At 44.6% G+C, this 23,513-nt stretch overlaps 1 protein-coding gene and 1 long non-coding RNA gene across 3 annotated transcripts; one reads left to right on the forward strand and one right to left on the reverse strand.

Moving 5' to 3' along the window:
- Positions 1–292: 292 nt before the first annotated feature.
- On the reverse strand, positions 293–13,733 carry LOC111922720 (uncharacterized). Of its 2 annotated transcripts, XR_002860669.2 has the most exons (4): positions 13,518–13,600; positions 12,598–13,319; positions 2,101–3,174; positions 293–1,458 (listed from the first exon to the last, which is right to left on the reverse strand). It is a non-coding gene; the product is annotated as an uncharacterized LOC111922720 (long non-coding RNA). The 2 variants fall into 2 exon arrangements; XR_015284259.1 differs by lacking the exons at positions 293–1,458; positions 2,101–3,174 and having other exon boundaries at positions 11,122–13,319; positions 13,518–13,733.
- On the forward strand, positions 3,174–23,438 carry F7 (coagulation factor VII). Its single transcript, XM_023918278.2, has 9 exons — positions 3,174–6,163; positions 8,332–8,492; positions 9,037–9,061; positions 9,153–9,266; positions 10,209–10,349; positions 12,801–12,907; positions 13,422–13,542; positions 13,733–14,927; positions 23,217–23,438. Exons 1-8 carry the CDS (start codon positions 6,094–6,096, stop codon positions 14,269–14,271), a joined length of 1,278 nt encoding a protein of 425 aa, XP_023774046.2. The 5' UTR covers positions 3,174–6,093; the 3' UTR covers positions 14,272–14,927; positions 23,217–23,438.
- Positions 23,439–23,513: the final 75 nt, after the last annotated feature.

A 23,513-nucleotide genomic window follows, 5' to 3' on the forward strand; every position in this document is an offset into this window, starting at 1 on the left:
GAAATTCTGTTTCTCCCTAAGTCTCTGTGTAAACTGTGTTTAGAGATTGTATTTCCAAAAATAACACATTTAACTACTGAAGTGCCTTCTCTGAGAAATAATTTGAAAGGAGATGAATTTTTATTTATTCCCCATCCATTGACAGGACAGCAAGGTCCCCAGCTACATTTAAAAGACTACAGATTTGCTAGTGGTGCTGTTGTAGCTGTGATGGCCTCAGTCAAGAAAAGGTTTATAGCAGGGTTAGTATCTCTCATTATTAACTGAGATCTGTGACATTAAACAGACAGACTTTGAATCATACTGCCTTTATTATCTTTTTCTTCTTTTATTCTGACTGTATTTTCAGATATCTTTCTCCAGCAGTGAAAGAACAGAAAGCAATAACCCACATCAAAATTTAAAAATATAATGTTAAGCTTGTATTCAGAGCTTGTCACACAAAAAAAAGTCTTTCCATCTTCTCTTTCCTCTTTATGAGAATAATTGGGGTACAGAACTCTGTCAAACAGGTAGGTAGTTTTATCCCAGAATGTGGTTCTATTTTGAGGTCTAAATCTCAAATAATTTTCTTTAAAGCTTAGCAGCATAATACACATATCTTTATAGATTAGCATAACAGAAATTATTAACTTGCTCAAAATCTTTGCTTTTAGTCAGTCTGATGAATGATTGATGGCAAGTTGCTATTGTAAATTCAAGAAGCAGATTATTTCTAAAGCTTTCTTACCTGGACACAGTTTTGATCAAATGATCTCTGATAGCCTCTTCAAAATGGAATTAATATTGATTTATTTTTTTTAATTGTTTCCTGACAAGAAAAGTCATGTTGAAATGACCAGTGACTTGTTGGATCAGAGCAAACTGCCCAGTTCCCAAATAGCTTCCATACATATCTTTTCTTCAACTCAGCAGAAAGCAAAGAAAATATAAAGAAGGGCATGTTCTGAGACATCATCATGTCTTCAGGCTCATATTTCTGCTTTAGATTTTATTTTGTAGTGTTAACATTTTTCATGTTTAATTTTTTAACTTTCTTTTTTAAAAAAAAAAAAAATTGTCACATCAAGAAATATCCTAAATCATACTTTCTAAAGAGCTGATTCTAGTGGCATCCATGAGAAGAGGCACATGTTTGCATTAGTATATCTTAATTTTTAATTGAACGGCAGTTCATTTTTCTTAGAATTGCTCACAAAACATAAGCCAAAGCTGAAGACTGCACTGGCAAAGAGGTTTATAGAGTTTATAAAACTACAGGGGAGAGCTCATGAACTAGAGCAAGACCACACAAGAAGGAAAACAAAAAAATACATAGGGATCTTCTGGGGAAGAAAAGCAAACTATTTACTCCTCTGGCTGGCGACATGGTTTAACCCCAAACAGGACATGACCATGCAGCTGCTCACTCCCTCCCACCCAGTGGGCTGAGGAGAATCAGGAACACAAAAGTAAAACCTGTGGGTTGAGATAAGAATGCTTTAATAATTGCAACAAAGTAAAATATAATACTAATAAACTAATGATACTACTACTAGTAGGAGCGAGAGGGAAAACAAAAAAGCAGCAAAAAAAAACCCCAAAAACAAACAAGAAAGGACAAGTAATGACTATACAATTGCTCAGCACCTGATGACCAGTACCCAGCCCAGCTCTGACTGAGCAGCAGTCATCCCTTGCAGCTTGTATACTGGGCTTCTAAGAAAGGAATATCCCTTTGGTCAGTTTGGGTCATCTGTCCAGGCCAGACTCCCTCATGGGCTCTGGTGCAGCTCCTCAGTGGCAGAGCATGAAATTCAAAGTCCCTCATTTAGGGTAAGCACTACTGAGCAGCAGCCAAAACATCCGTGTGTCATTATTATTCTCCTACTGAGTCCAAAATCCCAGCATTGCATTGAAGAAGAAAGCTCTGTCCCAGCTGAAACCAGAACAGTATTCAACCCTTATTCATGTGTCATGCCAGGTCCCACATTTCCAAATACCCCATCACCTTTTCCATCTCTTGGTAGATATATACACAGATACCATTCTCTAAGTCTGTCTAAGGCCATCCTTACAAAAGTCCACTGAATGCAATCAACCCATGACCCTAGTCCTTACTTTTCATAACAATTTTTCAGGGCAGGAAAGATGGCACATAGTGCTGGATTGTTGCATGTTGAAACCAGTTTCGATTCCATCATCACCGTGCCACCATCAGTTGCATGATGTGAAGATGTAACCAGACTGCCAGGAAGAGCTGTGCTTCAGTACCAATCACTTCCAAAGCTGCTTGAACATCTTCATAAGCTGCCAGTAGCTCTTCAGCAGTTACAGTACAGTAGACTTTCAATCCTCTGGAATCAGCATGACTCCATATGGATCAATCTTAGTCTCCCCTGGTACTTTCTGCCAGAGGCTGCAGGTAGGACAGTCTCCCCTGTCTGTGGTGTAAAGCACATTCTTTACATTGTGCCCTGTTCAGACTGGCTCAAGGGCTACAGCATGAGTATCTCTTGCTTGACTTGTCCAAAGGCTTGTTGCTCAGGGCCCCAGTTGAAATCATTCTTCCTGGACACTTGAGAGGGCTGACAATCAGACTGCAGTTTGGAATGTGCATTCTCCAGAAACCTGCAGCACTTAAGAAATCTTCTATTTCTTTCTGGTTAGCTGATGGAGACGTTGCTGTTATTTTATGATCACATAAATTGTGATGCGACAACACCCTTGTCTGCTGCTCTCTCATCCTTCTTCACTGCTGTATTCCCTAAAGCTGCATCTCCTGTTCAGGTCCCTTCTCCTTACTTTGTTTTATTGCAAAACTGTAATTCAGAACAGGTTAGACTACTTTCTTCCCTTTCTCAAATAACTTCTGCTGTATCGCCCCACACAAGATATCATCAACGTACTGCAGGTGTTCCAGAACTTCACCCTGTTCCACTGCCTCTGGATCCATACATGGCAGACGGTGGGGCTGTTCTTCCACCCCTGGGGCATTCAATTTCAGGTGTATTGGACATCCCTCCAAGTGAAATCCATTGAAGTGTGAGTAGCCCCAATGCTCGTTAACAGAATTTGAGTAGCTTCAGAGCCGGTTGCTGGAATTTGAATCCATTTCCTCCTCCTTCGAGTAGCAGAGCTTGTCGTGGGGTTTGGGGCTAGGTGTAATTATTAATAGTTCCCAGTAGATGGCTCCTGAAATACAAAGAGGACAGCGATGCTGGGAACACAGCGGGTTCATTTCACAGCCAGAGGATCTATCAGACCAAAAACTGATACAAGGAAGTACAACAGAAGCCAGGCCCCGGAGGCAACAGACACCAAAACTACAACAAACACTGCAAGTAAAGTATTGCATAACTCAGACCTGAGAACAAGCACAAGCACTCTGGTGGCAAGTAAATCAGCATTGTGACCAGTGACTATTAAACCAATGCAATGAATTCTTTTAAAAAACTTGTTTTAATACTCTGGTCAGATTGGTAATCATCTCAACTGTCCAGGCCCTACAATGAGCATTAAGGGGGGACAGTCATGGTTTAATTGCAGACACTAACTACCAGGCAACTGCTCACTCAATGCCAGCCTCCCCTTGAGATGAGGAGAATCAGGAAAAATGGGTTGAAATAAGAACAGTGTAATTATTGAAGTGAAATAACATATAATAATATTAACAGTACTAATGCAATAATATTAGTACTATAAAAAGCAGAGACATAGAGAGAGAAAGAAAAAACCCAAGAGAAACAAGTGATGCACAATACAATTGCTCACTACCCACTGACCAATGCCTGTCCTACTTCCAAGCAGTGATCATCCCCTGCCAGCCAACTCACTCCAGTTTATATATTAAGCATGACATTCTATTGTATGGAATTGCCCTTTCCCAGTTTGGGTCTCCTGTCCTGGCCATGCTCTCTCATTGCTTTTTGTGCAGCTCCACACTGGCAGAGGATGAGACACTGAGAAGATCCTGACAGGAGAACCGCAGCTCAGCAACAGCTGAAATATCAGTGTGTTGTCCTTATCCTCACACTGAATCCAAACCACAGCTCTGTACAAGCTACTGAGAAGAAAATTACCTCTATGCCAGCTGAAACCAGGATATTTGGGGTCTAAGACTGTATGGAAGGGGAACTTTCTTCTAAAAGCACAGCTCTTTAAGCAATGAACAGGCCCAGCTGAAGTTAGTAGGAAACACCGGTGTGATGAGATCTGTCAGTACAAAGTTCTTAAAGAGTTGGAATGTAGTCCTGAAGTGCTGAATCCTCAGTGACCCGTCTCAGGTTCATCCTGATAGAGCCTACTTGCATTAATTTTTTTGGAAAAAGGATGGTCCCTATATGAACTGACCCTTGTTCCTAGCACTTAGGCTTCTTCCTGGGCTCTAAAAATAACTGTTTGGCTGTATTCCCAAGAAATAAAAGCAAAACCTTTCAGGTTTAAGGGATGCCAGCAGAGGAAGGAAGGCAAAAGGAAAATAGTGCATCAGTCTGCTAAGGATGTACAGAATCTGCACATTATGAAGAAGGAGGTTGCAGAGGTGCTGCAATGTCACTGTGGAGTGGCAGCCACCCCACTGTCCCTTGCAGGGAGATGCCCACCCTGTGTAAGGAAATAAAGGGAGTGGGGGTTATAGGTGCAGACTCAGGTTGGCCTCAGGCAGAGAAGGCAGAACTTCATTCTCTGAGCTGCATGACTCATACTGATAGATGGGGCTACATCATTCCCAAGAAGATGAGATAAAAATAAATTTTCAGGCTTAGTTTTGCTAATCTGAACATGCACTTGCTATTTTCAACTCACTGCCACAGGCAAGTGAACAAGGAGTAAGGGCTGTGTTGGCAGGCTGAGAGGTATGGAGAGGGTTCCCAAAGAGCAGCAGAGGGCTGCTGTAGCTTCTTTTGCATTTCAGTAACTGGCTTCCTTCCTCTGCCTGGGACAGGACATGCCATCTGTTCCCAGCCATCCCAGGAACTGGGCTGCTGGGAATTAGCCAGGCTGTGATCCAGAGAAATGCCTGGATACTGCCTCTTGGGAAAGAGATTTCAAAGCAGAATATCCAGCTGTGTGTACTGCCGCTAGACAAGGGATATGGAAACAACAGCCAGGAGCCTGACTTTCCTAAGCAATCACGATTTCTGCAAGGAGTTATGCTGAGTGTTGGCACAAAGTGAAAATCCAGCTGTTGATTTCCTTTGCTGTAGCATTCAGATGCAGAGCTGACCCTCCTTCCTTTCCAGGCAGGAAGGGGAAAACAGCCTGGAAAAATTAGCCTTCAGCTAATGCTTCACTTCTCATAGACAAACATGCTCTTTACCTTGCTGCTATCTTTAGTAAATATTTCCCCAAGAATGTTGTCAGCTCTCCAGTCTGATGCCATTAATTGATTTCCATTAAATCAGGGGATTGCTTATGTTCCAGATGGAGCACTGTCTGCAGAATGGCCCCTCAAGCCCCTGCAGTTCCTAATGAAGTACAACATGAATCAGCTCAGCACCACTTCCAGCTGGTACAACCTGTGCAGGCCACACAGGTCTGGCAGCAAAGATGGAGGGAACCAGTGTAGGGTGTCTCTTGCTGGTTAATTAGTGTCTCCAAGCAAATTCAGAAAGAAGTGTGGAATTTCAACTGGTGATAGAAAATTGAGAATAGATGCCAGTGGTACAATCATACTCCAATGCACCAAAAGGCCATACCTTGACTGCAGATGCAAGATAAATGTCACATCACTTCTCTCTGCATGTGGCACTATGTGGCCAAATTACTGACTGTCCTATGGACTCAGGATCCCAGCCTTCATGTTTCTCATGGAAAAGGTGTGTTAAATGGAAAATGCAGGCTGGGGTAGCAGCATGTGTAACCAGTATAGCTTTTGCCCAAGTCAGGACAGCACACTCCAAACCCAAGCTCCCTGTTTCTGTGAAAAGGGCACACTGCAGGAATTGCATGTGCCCTTCTGCTCAGCTTGCCAGGCTGTCATGGATCTTTTGCTGTTTCCATGACTTGCTGGCCCCTCCTCTGGCTCCAAGCATTTGAAGCTGAGCCCTTTGGCCAAACAGTCCTTGTTGAAATGTCAATACACTAGCAGAACACTGGCTTTAAGGGTTCATCATGATTTCCAGGCAGTATATGGCTTTGTTTCTCTGCTTTCTGCTACTGATCCCTCTTTCTCTGGATGCAGGTATGTTGTAAGATATAGCTATAATTACATTTACTAGCAATGGACCTCTTTCCTGTTACTGAGGTGATTTCCACTGCAAGTTTTGAGCACTGTTGTATGTTTGTTCTGTCTCCTGCTGTGCCTGTGCATTAGCTCTAATTTACTCTCAGCAATGGCTCCATACACTTGTTCTGCCAACTAAGGAAAAACACCTCTAGACTGCTAAATTAATTTGTTATCTTGGTGCACAGACAGCAGGCAAACCACCAGCTGTCTACGTGAAGAAAGGAATTGGGATTTACTGCTATTTCATGCAGAACTGGGACATTTTTCAAAGCAAAGCATCAGTAGCCTGTCATTCAGCTGATGAGTAATTAAAGTGGGGAGGATCCACCCTATTTCAGTAGAAGGCAGAGAAGAGGTAGCTCTTCAGTTGCTCAGTGTATGTCCAAAAACCAGCTCCCACATTAATAAAACAGATCCAGTGCCCTCAGATTCCCCATTAGCCATGGACTAGGTCTTGTTTGTTACAGTGAGGAAAGGCAGAAAAATAGGTAGCAAAGTCAGAAGTGATCCAATAGAAATAAGTGGATAATGGCAAAATGAGTGGATGGACAACCCAAGACACGTGCTCAGGCATGGTCCTGTGTCAGAGTCTGTGCCCATGCACTGGTACATGTGCCATATATCTGCAGTATAAGGTTAAATAAAAGCCTTTAAGAAAGCCATATCAAATGCATTCAGCCTGACTGAAATCAAGGCAGAAAGACACAGCTGACATTCCTATAATGACCAAATGCTTATGAAGCACCCAGGGATGAATTATTCTTCTAAATAACTTTGAAATACAGGGGATAATTACCACTATTCTGCATGTAATTCAGCAAATATCCTGAATTAGAGACAAATGTTTATGGAGACATATCACTTCAGACTAAACCCTCTCAGCATTTATGATTTTGGTATATATTGGTGATGCCAATATTTTTAAAGACATGAGTCTGTCTTTCAGCATCCCTCAGGGCCCTTTCAGCAGGTAGAACATAACTCCCACTCTTTTGGAGAGACTGTCCTGGGGAAAGGCAGGAGATATGCATCAGCCTCAATCCCCAAATCTACCCACAAGCAGAAGTGTGATAGTTAAAGTGCTGAAATGTAAGCTGTCATGAAGCTCCAGAAGCTCCCCTACTGACATAAAGGAGAAAAAAAGAGAAAAATTAATGATTTCAAGACTTTTCCTGTGTAGTGCATGGAGCACAATTACACATCGGCACTCGGACTTCTTGTTCTTTAACCTGAATTACACTGGGAGAGCACAGCTGTGTGATGTGCTTATATCCTGAGGCTGAGGAGCAGGTCAGCATGTGGACAATGACATTAGTGTTTCCAGTGCACACTTCTGCCAGTTGAAGTGGATGCAGCTCCAGGAAGTGAGCTCTTCTGAGGCCTGATATCAAACCTGTGTACCCAATATCTTTCCAAAGCATGGTAGAGACATACAAGACCCCTTTCATGGCTGTAGTCTGTGGTGATGGCAAGAGCCAGGAGCTATTCACAGGCTCCACTAGGAAATGCAGTCAGCATTGTCCAGCCTTCCTATGTACCTTAACATAACCTTTTCCACAGAAGAAAAGAAAAGATAATATATTAAAGCAGTAGTCCATAAATTGTGGTCTACTAGTGGTGGGATAAATGCCCTCTTCAGGTCCCACAAGTGGAGGGGTGTGAATGTGACATATGACTGTGAGTGAAGGCATGACTATGATCCACCTGTCACTGTCACTGACTGTATCAAGTACAGAAAAATCAGCTTTTACCATTTACACCAGTGCTAGATAAAGTGACACAGGCTCTCCAGCTGTGACAGCTGTAAGAAACTGCTGCATATATTAAGATGCATATGAGATGCAGCATGGGTCACTGACATGCATACAACACACACACATACCCCTCTCTGTTGTAACACGTCATCTTCTCCTAAGCTCCAGGATCTCTAAAATTCCTGTGCTGTCACTTTACTTGTGAGGCAAGCCAGAGGAAGGACACTCTTTCACATCTATCCATTTATTTTCTAAATTGTCTCAGAAAATGCTTGGAAGCAGAAAATCTTTCAGGGGAAATCGTCCCCCCATCCCCTCTGTCTGGCAAGTGCAGCTGTATGACAAACAGAACGTGCTGCTGTTTTTCAGTCTTTCTAAAGCAGGAAGAGGCAAGCAACGTTTTGCAAAGACATAGACGAGCCAACAGCTTCTTTGAAGAGATAAAACTGGGGTCACTAGAACGAGAATGCATAGAAGAAAAATGTTCCTATGAGGAAGCAAGAGAGATTTTCCACGATATTGAAAGAACTGTAAGTAACACAGGGCTGGGTGAACACTCATTGTCTTAAGGACTCTCCCTGCTCAAGGGTGTGCTTTGACACTTTAAAACACCAGAGTTAAAAAAGCACTTTTTGTCCTGCTGTTTGCATTATTCTTTTCTATTTACAGGGGTACACATAGCAATGAGTTGCAGGAGGGCACACTGCATAGCAATCCCAAGCAGTAACCATCTAGGGGATGGTGGGAAAATGGATCTCCCCAAACCCCCAGTAATGCCTGCCCTGACAACACCTTAAATTATTGTACTGTGCAACATTTTTTTCAGTCAATCCCACTTCAGCTATATAGAGCTTATTTATGTATGACCCATTTATGTGCATTAAACAAGGCCCTTCTCTGTTAGTATATTAAAACAATGTACAATCTAGAAAATAGAATACTGTATGGATATTAACTGTCACAAACTATAGAGAAAGAAGTGGCATCACTCTGACTGTCTGTAACCCATCCTGTGCAACAAGGGCTGTAAGACTTGATTCTTTTTTAATTAAATATCACATTTTTTTCTTCCAGGAAGAGTTCTGGCACATCTATTCTGGTACGATCATTCAGGATGTTCTAACAGCTGTGGAACACTCCCACTGCTGCAGCTCTTTGCGTGAGCTGGACTGACATTGAGTGTTTTACAGACCCTAACCAGTGTGCCTCCAACCCTTGTCAGAATGGTGGGATTTGTGATGACCAGTTTCAGGATTATGTTTGCCGCTGTCCCGTCGAATATGAGGGCAAAAGCTGTGAAAAAGGTCAGCCGTGGCATAACTTAACAAAATAAAAATCCTGTTATTAATTCAAATGCAAGGCATTCAGATAAACAGGAGCAGTCATTATAACTCAGGATTTGGACTTGATGATCCTCATTGGTCCCTTCCAACTCAGGCTATTGTATGATTCTGTGATTATGCATCATTCTAGCTGTGACAGCTACCATTCATACCACTTTTGGTGTTGTGTGATGGATCTAACCAGATAGCAGTCAGGCACTACAAGGCAACAAGATACTTAGTGCCCTATAATGGCTCTGTGGGGAAAAAAAAAAAAAAAAAAAAAAAGGAAAATTTGCATTTGTGCATCATCTGAGAGAAAAGGAAGAACTCTTTCCTACTCAAGTGTTGAAGTTATTTTGACTTAGAAGCTGCATGTAGTATATAAGTGAGAGCTACATTATATATGCATGGTACAAAGCCCAAAGGAAAGGATCCAGTGGTTGATGAAGTTAATACACACCTTTCCACTGATTTCAGAGGACGCTGAACATTAAGTGTTATATCCTCAGAACACAGTCTGGACAAGGGCTAGTCACTCATCAAGTCTAGGCAGGCAGTCTCAACAGCCATCCCAGAACATCCTCCTTCTAAATGGCAAAATGTCAAAGAATTACAATTTTTCAGTCATATTTTACAATGGTTACCACACAATTACAATATCTCCATTCTTAAGACAGCTCAGGTACTGTATTAATGCTGATTGATTTTATTTTAGGTATATATTTCTTAAGCAAAGCCTATTCTCCCCTAATCCCTGGAGATCCAGGCCTACTGAGCTTTTGATGGAAGACACTTTTGATGAAGTTGCTCTGCATAAATGACAGAAATCTTTTTTCCTGCCTTGCATTCCTGTTGCAAGTTATCAGTGTTAAGCACAAAAATCCAAGTCTTGAATCCTAAATGCTCTTTCTCTGACTTCAGCTGTGGCTGACAAACTGAAGTGCATTTTTTACAACGGTGGCTGTGAACAGTACTGTACTGACACACAGTCCAAAATACGACTGTGCTTCTGTGATGATGATTACACTTTAGCGAGTGACGGTGTGTCCTGCATCCCTCAAGGTAAGACACTACCAACCTAATGCTAAGCCTAAGCCAGCTCTAGAAGAAAAGTTTTCAATGTGTACATGTCAGGACATGCATAACCCTCGGATACCAGCTCCACACCTCCATGGGCAGAGTCCCACACTGTACATTTGGCTTCTGGTACAAGTTAGCCTCCCCAGAAAAGCAATTGTCAGCATGACCACCAAACAGACATCCTTTTGGACTTCTTCCTAGAAGAAGTCTACCCCTCTGGAATGTGGGAAATTCAGGTTTGACCATCCCACCTGCTTAGAGCTAGGAGGGAGATGAACCTGTCTCTTCCTTTGGGAGCACATTCACCACTAGTTGAGTAGAGAGGAGCTGAGCAGTGGAGACACTGCTCACTCCTCACCATGTGATCTAAAGCAGGGAAGCAGGTGGTCAGGGATTTGGGGTCAGGCTGAGGGATATCTGGTGAGTGGAGGGCCTCTGGGCCTCACAAGTCCTTTTTCTGTATTAGCTTACACTCACAGTAAGAAAATACTTTGGGGGCAGATTTGTTTTACTGTTGTCTCTCCAATCTGAAATTGTGACTAGATTTTATTACTGTATTTATTTCAGCACAGGAGTCAAGAGAGGAAGAGGCCTATTAAAACCAAAAGAAAAACAGTTAACCCACCCTTCCTTTCCTTCCTTTCCTTCCTTCCCTTCCTTCCCTTCCTTCCCTTCCTTCCCTCCCTTCCTTCCCTTCCTTCCTCTCTTCTTCCTCTTCTCCCAATTGCTAGGAATAATACACTTTTCATATTCCTATAGACACTAAAGTTAGTATTTCTTTCATCTAGCAAGGTAAAATTCAACTGGGACTAGGGTAGTGCAAGTTAATCTTTTTGTCAATACATAAGCTGGCACCTGACTCTTTTGCAGATGCCTACTTGAATTACTTTATTAGAGGGAAAAGGAGACCCCCTGGGGATATGAGCATAACATAATGGACAGAGCCACAGGAAGCATGCAAAGTAATTCTGAGGGGTGGTGCCCCCCTACACATACCTCAATGGAGCAGTCATGCACAGAGCTGGTAATGACAACCTAGCTCCCAACAACAGCAATTTCATTAGAAAAAAATGTCTACTAATGTGCTTATCCCTTATTAACAGATTCTGCAATACCACGTGATGGGAAAGCTGCTTTTGTTAAAAGCTGAGAACAAAGAATTCAAAATTCCTCACAGGCTTTTCAGTGCATCTTTCCCTGCAAGGAAGATATATTTGTTGCTGCTTGCTTCTTGAGGACCAAAATAGCTGTAGATTTGACCACGTGTTGCAAGTAGAAAAAACTGTGTAACTGCCAGGCTGACAGTCCCCTCACTGTCCCTCTGTCATCTCCCACAATGGCACAAATTTGTGTTGCCCTACACACAGCATCAGAGACTACAGGTGTTACGTGTTATCTGTTTAATCTTTCACCAGCTGCCACCAGAAAGTTAGTCCTGTTTCTCCATACCTCGTGTGTACCTGTAAAACCTTGATGCTGTCTTCATGTCAGCTGAAGTACAGCTCCATGGAGATGTTGCATGCAGCTCAGCAGAGACTATAGGACCCTGGCTCCCAAAGAGATAGAAAAAGAGCACTGCTCCTCACAGTGCTGTCACACAGTGAAGTGACTGCCAGACAGAAGGGCTGGTGTGTTCAGTCACAGCACAGACATGTGGCACACAGACACCCCCAAGGGCACACCTTCTTTACAGGAAAACTCGGTTGGATGAAGGATGTGCCAAAACCACCAAGACTTCCTCTGCACTACAGCTTAACTGCAAGTTCAGTCAGGATTTGGGTCTCTTTATTGCCAGTCTTTACATGCTAGCTCAGGCAGAAGAGAGATGTGCAGTCTGGAATAATCCAGCATGCTCTGGATGCGTGCAAACAAGGTAGTCTGGGAGAGGCAGACCAGAAGGCAGTGTCTGCTCTTGGGACGTCTTTGGCTCTGCCCAAACAAAGGATGGCAAGATGTACAGCCCACGATTACACCTCTGTCTCACCCTGTGCACTTGTTACAACTGACTTAAAGTCAGCAGGGACAAGGAAAATGTGGAGACTACAGAGCTTGTCAGGGTCACTTCTGCACTCCAGCCTGCAGCCTACCTCATTGTATTGATGTGTATCTGAAGCAGGTTTATTGTTTGCAAAGACCTATGGTAGGTGACTACGTGTCAATATGCTCTAAGGGCCTGAACTCAAATTCTAAGAGCATTTCTGGCTGTTTCCAAACAAAAAAGACTACTTACCTGCTGAGCTGCTTTACGTTATTTTTGAGAATCTGCTCCTAGAAATTATGCTCCTAGACTAGAAATCAGTTTTTCAGCTAACATAGCTTCACTGAAGATATTGCACATTTTTGCTGTGAATTCAGTACAATAAAACCCCACTTGATGCCTTTTGTTGTTTTGGATTTTGGTTTTTTTTGTTGTTTGTTTTTTTTCTTCCCCAGTGAAATACCCATGTGGAAAAATACCAGTTCTGGCAAAAAAAAATTCAACTGTACATGGGAGAATAGTAGGTGGTTTCATCTGTCCTCCAGGTGAATGTCCATGGCAAGTGAGTTTTCAAAAATCTTTCATTGCTTTTATTTTTAAAATTTCCTTATGAAATCACTACCTTAAATTTATTGCTTTAAATCTGTGATGTTAAAAATTCATAAGAAGTGCCATGTCTTGATAACCAAATTCCTTCTTCATCCATAGCCAGCAGATCCACCTGTTCCACTTAGGCACCATAGCATTGTTCTGGAGTATCTTGTTTCATAGGAGTAGAGTAGAAGCACAGCTGTCTCTCTTTCCTGACCCCTTAGTCCTTAATTTTACTGCCAGCAAGAATTTTAGTTGCAGCTTCCAGGGATACACTCTGGGCCATAATATGGAGGGTCCATTCCCCAAGATGAAGAAAATGTCGTGGGAAGACTTCCCCTGCAAAGTTCTCCATGCAGTCAGCATGGTACTGTCGAACACAGCTGCATAAAGGGACAGGAAGAAGCAATATGTAACTCATCTCTAGGATGAGATTCATGTCAAGCACATTTGATGTAAAACATAAATTTGCTTTATGTTGGCAGGCCCTTATAATACAGGATCAGAAAGAAAAGTGTGGTGGCACCCTGCTTTCCCCAGAGTGGGTGATCACTGCAGCACACTGTCTGGAGTATACTCACCCTAAACAGCTTCGGGTGAGACTGGGTATGTATCTTCCCCTCCTCATCTTGTCAAGGTGGTGGCAGCTTCTCATCCTGATAAAATTAGGGTAGAAGGCTTTAGCATTACAAGGTAATCGTCCTTAGAGGTGTCAGACTAGAAACACCCTATATTCTCAAACTTCCAATGAATCAAGGAGCTACATAACATTGCCTGCAATTAATAACTTTTCCAGGTGAACACAAAATAAATGTTGATGAGAAAACTGAGCAAGAAAGCGGAGTTGCCAGGATGATCATTCATGAAGAATACATTAATGGACAGGTCAATAATGATATTGCCCTCCTGAACCTGGAAACGCCGGTGAATCTCACTGACTACGTGGTGCCAATATGTTTGCCTGAGAAAAGGTTTGCTGTGTATGAGCTGTCCACCATCAAGTTCTCCACAGTAAGCGGATGGGGACGCCTAATAGATGGAGGTGCGACCTCTTCTGTTCTGATGAGAGTTGATTTGCCACGTGTAAAGACACAACAATGTGAAAAGGAGACTGGTTTAAATATTACAGAGAATATGTTCTGTGCAGGGGACCTGTCTGGGGTTAAGGACTCCTGCAAGGGAGACAGTGGTGGTCCTCATGCTACGCAGTACAAGAACACTTGGTTTCTGACTGGGATTGTCAGCTGGGGAAAGGGCTGTGCTGCTGAAGGCAGCTACGGGGTTTACACAAGGGTATCCAAATACATTGACTGGTTGAGGAAGCACATGGACTAATGATGCTGAGCCACAGCTCAATAATTCCAGGTTGTGTTGTTGCTGCCCAGTCCCTCTGTACCATTTTCCCATCAAAAGATCCCTTCATTATCTTAGATATTTGATACATGCTCACAACACTATTAAAGATTCAAAGTGAGCCTAAGGCTTACTTGAACACATAAAATAACTTCCCTCTCGTGTTGTTTGTAAATTTGTGTATCTTGTCAAGCAGGCAGAGAATGACCATAACAAACCAGACACAATGTCCCTTCTGTTCTGCATCCATTTCTGCTAAAGATAAGAACTAGATGCTGAGAGGAAGACTGCCAGCAACACATCATGCAAACCATAAGCCTTCCTCCAGCTACTATCTCAGCTTCTGGTAATCAGAGAAATACAGCCTTCCTGAGACAGAAGTTGCATTAGATTGAACAGTCATGAATGAATGTCCGTAAACATGTGCAATTTCCTTTGAACACACTGATGCTTCTATCTGTCATAAATTCCTATGCTATGGGCCCTGTAATATAATGATGAAATAGCAGAAACAAAAATAGGAAAGGTGTTTCTTTTAGCTTATGTTAAAGCAGCTTTCTCCTGCAGTTGCAGTGGCAACAGGGAGATTTGAAGGGGAGAAATGCAGACACTCTCCAGGACTAGAAACCTGGGAAAAGGTTTGTTATAAACGGGCCAGGAGACCAGCTCCTTTTAAAAAGGCCTTTATTAAGCAGCACAGCTCTGGGGTGGGGGCCCGAGGGGTTGCGCACACCGCCACTGCTCCCACTGGACACCGCAGAAGAGGAGGATCCGTGCAGCTCTGTCACTAGGACAGAGCTGGGCCTTCCTTCCTCACGGGAGTCCCCGGGAAGACTCGTTCTTTCAGGCTCGTAGTCTAGGCTGTCATCCCAGTCGAGTCTCCTCGAGGTTATGTCGGCCCCTGGAAAGAAGCCAGGGGACTCCTCTGGGTCTTCCTTGTTAGATGGTGCTGGTTCTATTCCTTCCCTTTTGCGTGGCTCGTTGTTTTGGGGTCTTTTCCAGTCTGGGTGCATCCCATAAGTCTCTGGTCTCTCTCGTTTGCATAAAAGTCAGTATGTCATCTTCCTCCTCAGAGCGGTACAGCAACTCGGGAAAGGGATACAATGTTGCCATGTGGGAGTCTAGGAGCAGTGCGGGCAGTGCCTGGCTGAACACAGAACAAGAAACACAGGGTACAGCAACTTGGGAGAGGGGGCAGGGCCTGGCTGAACAAGGAATAAAAATATGGGGTACAGCAATTTGCGACAGGGGTACAAGGGTAAGTAAACCTGGGACAGGGGTTTACAAAGTAAGTAAGGGGTTTACAAACAGCAACTGGAACGTATTATTCTTAACAATATCCTGGGACCGGGGTACAAGGTAAGTAAGGAGTTTACAAACAGCAACTGGAACGTATTATTCTTAACAATATCCTGGGACCGGGGTACAAGGTAAGTAAGGAGTTTACAAACAGCAACTGTAACATCTTATTCTTAACAATATCCCCCCTCTTATATTTTGATCGGGCTCTAGCCCGCATCAACCATTAACTTCTGGCTCTTGGGAATATTTATCTCTTAATTCTCGATATTGCTCATATATTTCCCTGGCAGTTTTGTGCTCTCGATCCTGACTTTGAGTCTCCATTAACATGATCCTGGCCTGCTTCTTATCTTTTATTTCAGGGATCTGGATGCTTGCTTGTACTGTGGTAGTCACTGTCTTGATTAGGCAGGGGAGTAAACAGGGCAGGAACAAGAAACTTGCAAATGCACAGACAGCAATAAAGACTATTTTTTTCCACCACCCTTTTTTGAAGGACCAAAGGTCATTCCACCAGTCTGAGTTCACCAGAGGAGTCCATTCCTGGGTGCCCACATAAGCTATCTTTCGTATTTCTTTTGAGATGTTTTTGATTACCTCACTCTTATCATCTATCTCCAGGCAACATTCAGAGGAATTAAACTTTCCACAAATGCCTCCTTCATCTGCCAATAGGTAGTCCACCGCCAGCCGAATCTGATAGACTACAGCCCTGGTTTGTGCCAATTGTGTGCTGATGTGGTCTAAAGCAAGGGCAGTTCTGTTTGACACCACTTCTAATACTGCCTGGAGACGGATGATTCGGTTTAACATATAGACTGGGGTACGATACCCCCAGGATCCATCCTGGGCCCACATGGCCGGTCCATATGTCTTAATTATTTCCTCAGGGGTCCAGATCTTCCCCTTCCATTTCTGATTGCTTCCTAGGTCCATTACATGCCTCCTCTTTCGACTGCCTTTTTTTAAGTTATCATACAAGGGGACTCCCAAGTATGACCCTGATTTCTTAGGTAGAAGGAAAAAAGCAGGCTTTATTATCCCAATTGTGCAGCTTCCTGCCCAATCCCCTGGGAGGTGGGTATATGCAGTGCTCCCACAAATCCAAAATAAATACTCAGGGGCCTTCCAGAAAGTGTCCTGTGTGTCTGTAGGATGTTCCCAGTATTTTGAGAGTTCTCTTAACCCCCAAAAAGGGTTTATTCCTTTTTCTGCGCACTCATACAGTTTGTACCCCTCATGATAAATACACCCCCTTTCCTTTCTCCCAGTGGCCCAATACCTGTTTGGTTCTTGGGGAATCCACCTGCTACCTGAGTCTTTCACCGTCAGGTATCTTTTGCAGGCCATTTTTCCCACAGGGGTTTTGTATCTTCTCCCTGTCCTTTTAATGCATTCTTCCCCAATCACTCTTGCTTTCAGATCCCATTGTTCCCGTCCCCTGTTCCCTGTCTGGGGTTTCTGCTCAGTTAATTTCCACCTTAGAATGTCTAAAGGTGCCAGGCTGATCCCTTCCCAGGGCCAAATATCTGACATCTGGGTGTTCCCACATACCCAACAATTGGTTAAGTTTAACCCTCTGCTGATTCTTCTCCATCAGGTCAATGAATAGGTTCTTACCTCGTGTTTCATCCAGATCACCTTTCTTTATCTTCAATTGTTTTTCTTTTATTACATCATTCAGTCCCTCTTGTTCAAAGCAGAGCCAGGATTCTCCTACAGGGCATTCTCCAAGCAGACCTTGCCTAAATGAGGCAGTATTTCTAGTAATCCAATATGTCTTTCCTTCCTCCTGACAGGTTTCCAATTTGGTGTGATCAAAACAGGTGGGATTGATGTTTGTGTGGACCCTCATCAGTGATCTTAGATCCTCTCCATCATATAGGGGATACATGCTTCTCCACTGTCCCCCATCCCAAGGCTCACCAGCTGGACCAACATCAGTCCACCTAAGAGTCCGGTATGAGCTAGTTTTGTTTTAGGGAGCTTCATGGCTCACCTTCCCTGTTAGCCTCACCCGGTCTTGCCTCTTAGGTCTTTTTGGGGGATCAGGAGAGATGGTATGGTCCTTCTTCTCCCACCTTCTTTAATTTAGTTGCCTTTTTGGAGAATGTTCTGTGGGAGAAGTTCATGGTGGGGGGGGTTTCATTCAACTAACTTTGCTAACATCAAAATATTTAACAGCAACAACCACAAGAACTTTAAGAACACTCCCACTTAAACCAACTCACTCGGCAGAGTTCTGCAGTCTTTGTTTATATTCTTTCTCTCTCAGTCTATTTCTGGCTGCCTCTTTATCCTGGTTTAGGGCAAATTTGGGAGAAAACTTCCAGGGGGGGCTCCCCCCCGGGAAGCAAACCCATGTGGCTCTTTTCCCCCCACCCCCCAACAAGTTCGGGAAGAGATTTCTCTGAGAGAAGTGAAAAAAAAAAAAAAAAAAAACCTGTTCATTTCACAGGCACAGCACTACCCAGCACAAAAATGAATGATATCAAATTACAAAACCTCTCGCCCTTCAGAAGAGATGACAAACTTCAGAGGGTCTCTTTCCTGGCGGTGTTGGCTCTGTTATCAGTCCCTCTGGCGCTGGAAAATGCCGCTGCCCAGGCTGGGCTCCCGGTAGTCCACGGGTGCAAGCTCCCGGTGCTCCCCCGAGTCCCCAGTCCAGAGCAGGTTCAATTCGTTTCAGAAAAGGGAAAGAAAACAGTCCAGGAAGACCTCTCTGCTCCAGCTAGTTGGAAAGCCAAGGCGATTTGTGTCTTGTTGTCTGTCTGTGCTGTAGTCAAAACTCCCGATGCGGGGGGGGAGCAAGTACAGTCTGATAACAGACTTGGTGCTTCTTTTCCACTCACTTTTACTCTCAAATGGAATTTTAAGAATACAGAACCTGTGTCTGAGTTAGGTGGACAAATGGGGATACAATTTAACATCATAATCAACCCAGGACTTTCTACCCCTTATCCCCTTATTATCGACTTACTGCTAAAACTAACATTCCAACTCTGCACACATTTACATACATAGAAACTTCTCCTCTGTTTCACCCAAAAAATACAAGCAGTATATCCATCATGCCCCTGTCAAGCCCCACAACAAGCTACTGAATCCAGACCCCCCCCACGCTGGAGAGCTGCAGGATTCCCCACTCTCTCATTTTACTTACTCAATACACCATCTTTCACTTGCTCATACCTTCAACACTTACACATTTCCTTCTGTTTCATGTCTGCGTGGTTTAAGATACAGACAATGGCAGTAACCTTTTACCCAATGATCAGTTCTCCCTGAGGTACACATTGTGTTGTTCCATCTCTCTGCATTATCCACCATGTACAACCTGGTCCTTGAGCAAAGACAACCCCACGAATGGGTTTTGTCTGTGCCCAAGGTAGAATTGACCCAAACTGTCTTCCCTAGCAGACCTCTGACATGTACTACTGGGACTTTGTCTCCGTCTACTACATGTAAAGACTCAGACTGGGCAGGACCTGCTCGGTTGGTGCAATCTCTGGTATTGACTAACCAGGTGGCCCTTTGCTAGATGTTGCTCCCAAGTATAGGTTTTCTCTCAGAAAATAATCACACAACCCTTGGGTTCCCCAATGAGTCAGTTCATGTATCTCATTTAATATTTTCCGGGCTAAGGCCTTGTTCAGAAACTTTCGCCCATCTGAGGTTAACCATTCTCCTTGTTCTCCTTGAGACAGTTCTAATTTTTTTATTACTTCCCACTCTTTCTTGGTAAATATTGGTTCCTTCTTTCCGTCCTCTTCAGTTACTACCTCATCCAGTTTAAAAACTTTTACTGATTCCTTTGGATCTAAGGCCACTTCTTTAGCTGCTTGGTCAGCAAGTTGGTTCCCTCTGCTTTCTAAGGAGTCTCCCTTCTGATGCCCCTTCATGTGGACCACTGCGATCTCTGTGAGTTTGGTCAAGGACTCTAATACTGATTTAATCAGCCCTTCATGTGCCAGGTTCTTCCCTTTGGAGTTCAGGTAGCCTCTCTCCTCCCAGATCTTACCAAAGGTATGGACTATCCCAAAGGCATACTTTGAATCTGTATAGATGGTTCCTTTTTCTCTCTCTAGCAAGTCCAGACCCCTCTTTAGAGTATGAACCTCACAGCACTGAGCTGACCAACTGGGGGATAGTCTCCCTTTTTCTAGGACCTCTATAGTTTTCCTTCCCCTACCTCTATGACCACTGCATACCCTGAATATCTTTTCCCCTCCACCACCCTGGAGGAACCATCAGTAAATAGTACCTTCCCATAGGGCAGGGGTACATCTCCCAGATCCTCCCTCACTTTGGTTTGGAGATTTACCAATTCTAAGCAGTCATGTTCTAATTCAGGCAGAGGCTTCCCTGACAAAAAAATTGTGCCAGGTTCAGGCCCTTGGAGGTTACTAGCTCCAAATTGCTAGTATCCATTAGGATGACTTCATATTTTAATATCCTGGCATCTGTCAGCCACTGCTGAGCCTTTCGGCTCAAGATTGTTTTTAAATCATGTGGTGTGTGGACTCTGATCTTACCCTGTAGGGTTAGCTTTTGGGCCTCTTCTATTAAAATGGCAGCAGCAGCTATTGATTGCACGCAGGTGGGCCACCCACGAGCTACTGGGTCCAGCAGTTTGGATTGACAGGCTATGGGCTTACGACATCCTCCCCATTCCTGGGTCAGAACCCCATATGCAGTCCCTTCTTCAGAGTTGACAAACAAATCAAATTCTTTTTTTTTTTTTTTTTTTTTTTTTAAGTCAGGCAGGCTTAAAACTGGTGCTGAGGACAGCTTAACCTTCAGCTGATTTAATTGCGCTTCATCTTCAGCTGTCTACCTTATGGGTTCACAATCAACTAGCTTTTCATAAAGAAACTTGATGCTCTGGGTATATTGTTCCATCCATAGTTTGCAATATCTAAAAAGGCTTAAGAGTTTTCTTATGTCCCTCTTTGTTTTTGGTGCAGGTATGGCTAGAATGCCTGATACTCTTTCTGGGCTCAGTTCTTCTGGTTTTCAGATGCTGGTACAGTTGGGAGCACATCCAAGGATCTTTAGTACCATATCAAGGCCACTGTCCTTGTATCTCTAGTTTGGGCTAGACCTCTATACAGTAATGGATCATCTTGATCCGGTCTAGGCCCTTGGTGGCCTCTTGTGCATCCCAGCAATTTAACATTTGCCCTAGTGGGCTATCGGGGGGAATGGTTCTGGTGGCCTCTTCATTCCCCTTGGGACCTACTCTCTTACTTAAACATTGTCTCATTGCTCCTCATATCTCCGGGCCTTCACTTAAAAAAATCTTACGGTGCCTCTACTCGAACAAAACTGGAACTGACAAACAACACAACCTCTAACTTAAAACTGGCCCTTACTTAAACTTTATAAAGGTACTCCTACTCAAACTAAAAAATTTCTAATGACAGACAACTGACCTTTCAAACCTCAACAAAAACTCACACTCTAGGAATTCACTCTCTCCTCTTTTCACACTAGGGAATACACTCAATCTTCTCACACAGGAATCCACACCCTTTCTTACACTCGGCCGGCCTTCCACTCACACTTTGAATTTTCTGGGGCTTGCAGTCTCCGCTTGCCCCCGGGGTTAGGTCCCAGCGGGGCTTGCAGGTTCCGCTTGCCCCTCCCTACACCCCAATCCCGTTCCCCTCGCGCCTCGCCTCCCTGACCCCCTTGCCAGCGAAGACTATGAGCACTCCTGGGTCGACGTCGAGGGGACCCTAGCACTAGACGCTCCTGGGACCTTCCCCCGTCCCTGTCTCAGTGCCGTCCACAAGATTTGGTCAGCAGGGCTCACCCCGGAACCCCCTGCCCCTCCGCTCCCTGACTATCCCCCTTCCCCAGTGAGAATAGCTTCTGCGCGAGGGCTGAGTGTAAGTGAGTGGTGGGAGAATTCCCCCTTGCCTCCTAGCCGCTCCGCCCACCAGGGAATGGCTTCGGCTAAGGGATGCGTGAGTGTATTACTCTAGCTGCCTCGCCCGCCCGCGCAGACTACCTGCCCCTGTGCTCTCCGGCAGCAGGTTGACGACCTCCCTTCCCAGGAACCCCCTGAGCCGAGACTGAGCCGCGACAACTAGAGCCTTTCAGCACGTCCTGTGTCACAGACCCTGGGAAGCGAGGGCCCTTCGCTGACCGCCTGGTGCCGGTAGGGCCTGGGGACCCCCAATTCCAATTCCCCGGTCAGGTCGTCTGAGTACCCAAGCGGGGGGGGTGTGTTCACTCACACCGAACCTAGGCACCCCCACACACCACCCCGGGAGTTACCTAGATTGCCTGCGTGTGACTCTCACTCACCTAGGCCTTCCACACGCCCGGAGCAGCCTAGGCCGTTTAGCCCTTTTCAGTAGAGGGGCCTACCCCTATGTGCGCCACTCACTCTCTTAGGTACCCTCTGCGCACTCAGAGGGGGGGCTTTTATCCCCAGGAGACGCCTCACTCGTTTCTCTAGGCCCAAGTGAGCCTCTTTCGCTTCCTGCCGTTCCCGGCCGGCCCCCTCGCGGGAGTCCGGAACCGCGGTACTGGGCAGTCCACACTCGCCCCGGGGGTCTGAGCTGCCAGCCCCCGTCTCACTCACACATCCACTCACTCGCCTCCTACTCCCGCCACCGGTGGCTTACCCAATCCGGTGCTCTTCTGCGATGTCGATCCCAGGCTGTTCTTCTGGGTCCGGTATAGCCAGCTGTCCCCCGGAGGCCCAATAGGGTGGGCAGCTGTCCCGTCCCTGGTCCTCTTCAGGGCGTGGCTATCCCGGACGAGCCCCCAAGCTGTTATAAACGGGCCAGGAGACCAGCTCCTTTTAAAAAGGCCTTTATTAAGCAGCACAGCTCTGGGGTGGGGGCCCGAGGGGTTGCGCACACCGCCACTGCTCCCACTGGACACCGCAGAAGAGGAGGATCCGTGCAGCTCTGTCACTAGGACAGAGCTGGGCCTTCCTTCCTCACGGGAGTCCCCGGGAAGACTCGTTCTTTCAGGCTCGTAGTCTAGGCTGTCATCCCAGTCGAGTCTCCTCGAGGTTATGTCGGCCCCTGGAAAGAAGCCAGGGGACTCCTCTGGGTCTTCCTTGTTAGATGGTGCTGGTTCTATTCCTTCCCTTTTGCGTGGCTCGTTGTTTTGGGGTCTTTTCCAGTCTGGGTGCATCCCATAAGTCTCTGGTCTCTCTCGTTTGCATAAAAGTCAGTATGTCATCTTCCTCCTCAGAGCGGTACAGCAACTCGGGAAAGGGATACAATGTTGCCATGTGGGAGTCTAGGAGCAGTGCGGGCAGTGCCTGGCTGAACACAGAACAAGAAACACAGGGTACAGCAACTTGGGAGAGGGGGCAGGGCCTGGCTGAACAAGGAATAAAAATATGGGGTACAGCAATTTGCGACAGGGGTACAAGGGTAAGTAAACCTGGGACAGGGGTTTACAAAGTAAGTAAGGGGTTTACAAACAGCAACTGGAACGTATTATTCTTAACAATATCCTGGGACCGGGGTACAAGGTAAGTAAGGAGTTTACAAACAGCAACTGGAACGTATTATTCTTAACAATATCCTGGGACCGGGGTACAAGGTAAGTAAGGAGTTTACAAACAGCAACTGTAACATCTTATTCTTAACAAGGTTGATTCCATATTTACAGGTCTGCTATGAAACTTGATTTAAATCTTCTTGCATCAAGTGTTATTGCTGTTAGGCTAGTATGCAATACTTAACCCTATATTTATGAGTGGTAAAGAATACCACTGATTTAATCTTATCTTTGCCTTGGTATTATGTTTGTCAATATAATATATTATTTATGTTGATACAAAGAACACAAATGAAATGTTTATCAGTTGTCCAGTATAATCTCAATTGTATTCTCTATCCTGAGATCTAAAACCAGAACAGGGCAATTGTATACCTCTCTGCAAAACG

This window comes from Cyanistes caeruleus, chromosome 3, assembly GCF_971803275.1.
Source record: "Cyanistes caeruleus chromosome 3, bCyaCae1.hap1.1, whole genome shotgun sequence".
Lineage (NCBI taxonomy): Eukaryota > Metazoa > Chordata > Aves > Passeriformes > Paridae > Cyanistes > Cyanistes caeruleus.

What these genes read in the sequence shown, in the direction of transcription:
- F7 (XM_023918278.2), top strand. Translation starts at nt 6,094, where the DNA reads ATGATTTCCAGGCAGTATATGGCTTTGTTTCTCTGCTTTCTGCTACTG. An exon ending in TCCACGATATTGAAAGAACT is followed by an intron (nt 8,493 to 9,036) that starts GTAAGTAACACA and finishes TTTTTCTTCCAG; the next exon opens with GAAGAGTTCTGGCACATCTA. An exon ending in GGGCAAAAGCTGTGAAAAAG is followed by an intron (nt 9,267 to 10,208) that starts GTCAGCCGTGGC and finishes CTCTGACTTCAG; the next exon opens with CTGTGGCTGACAAACTGAAG.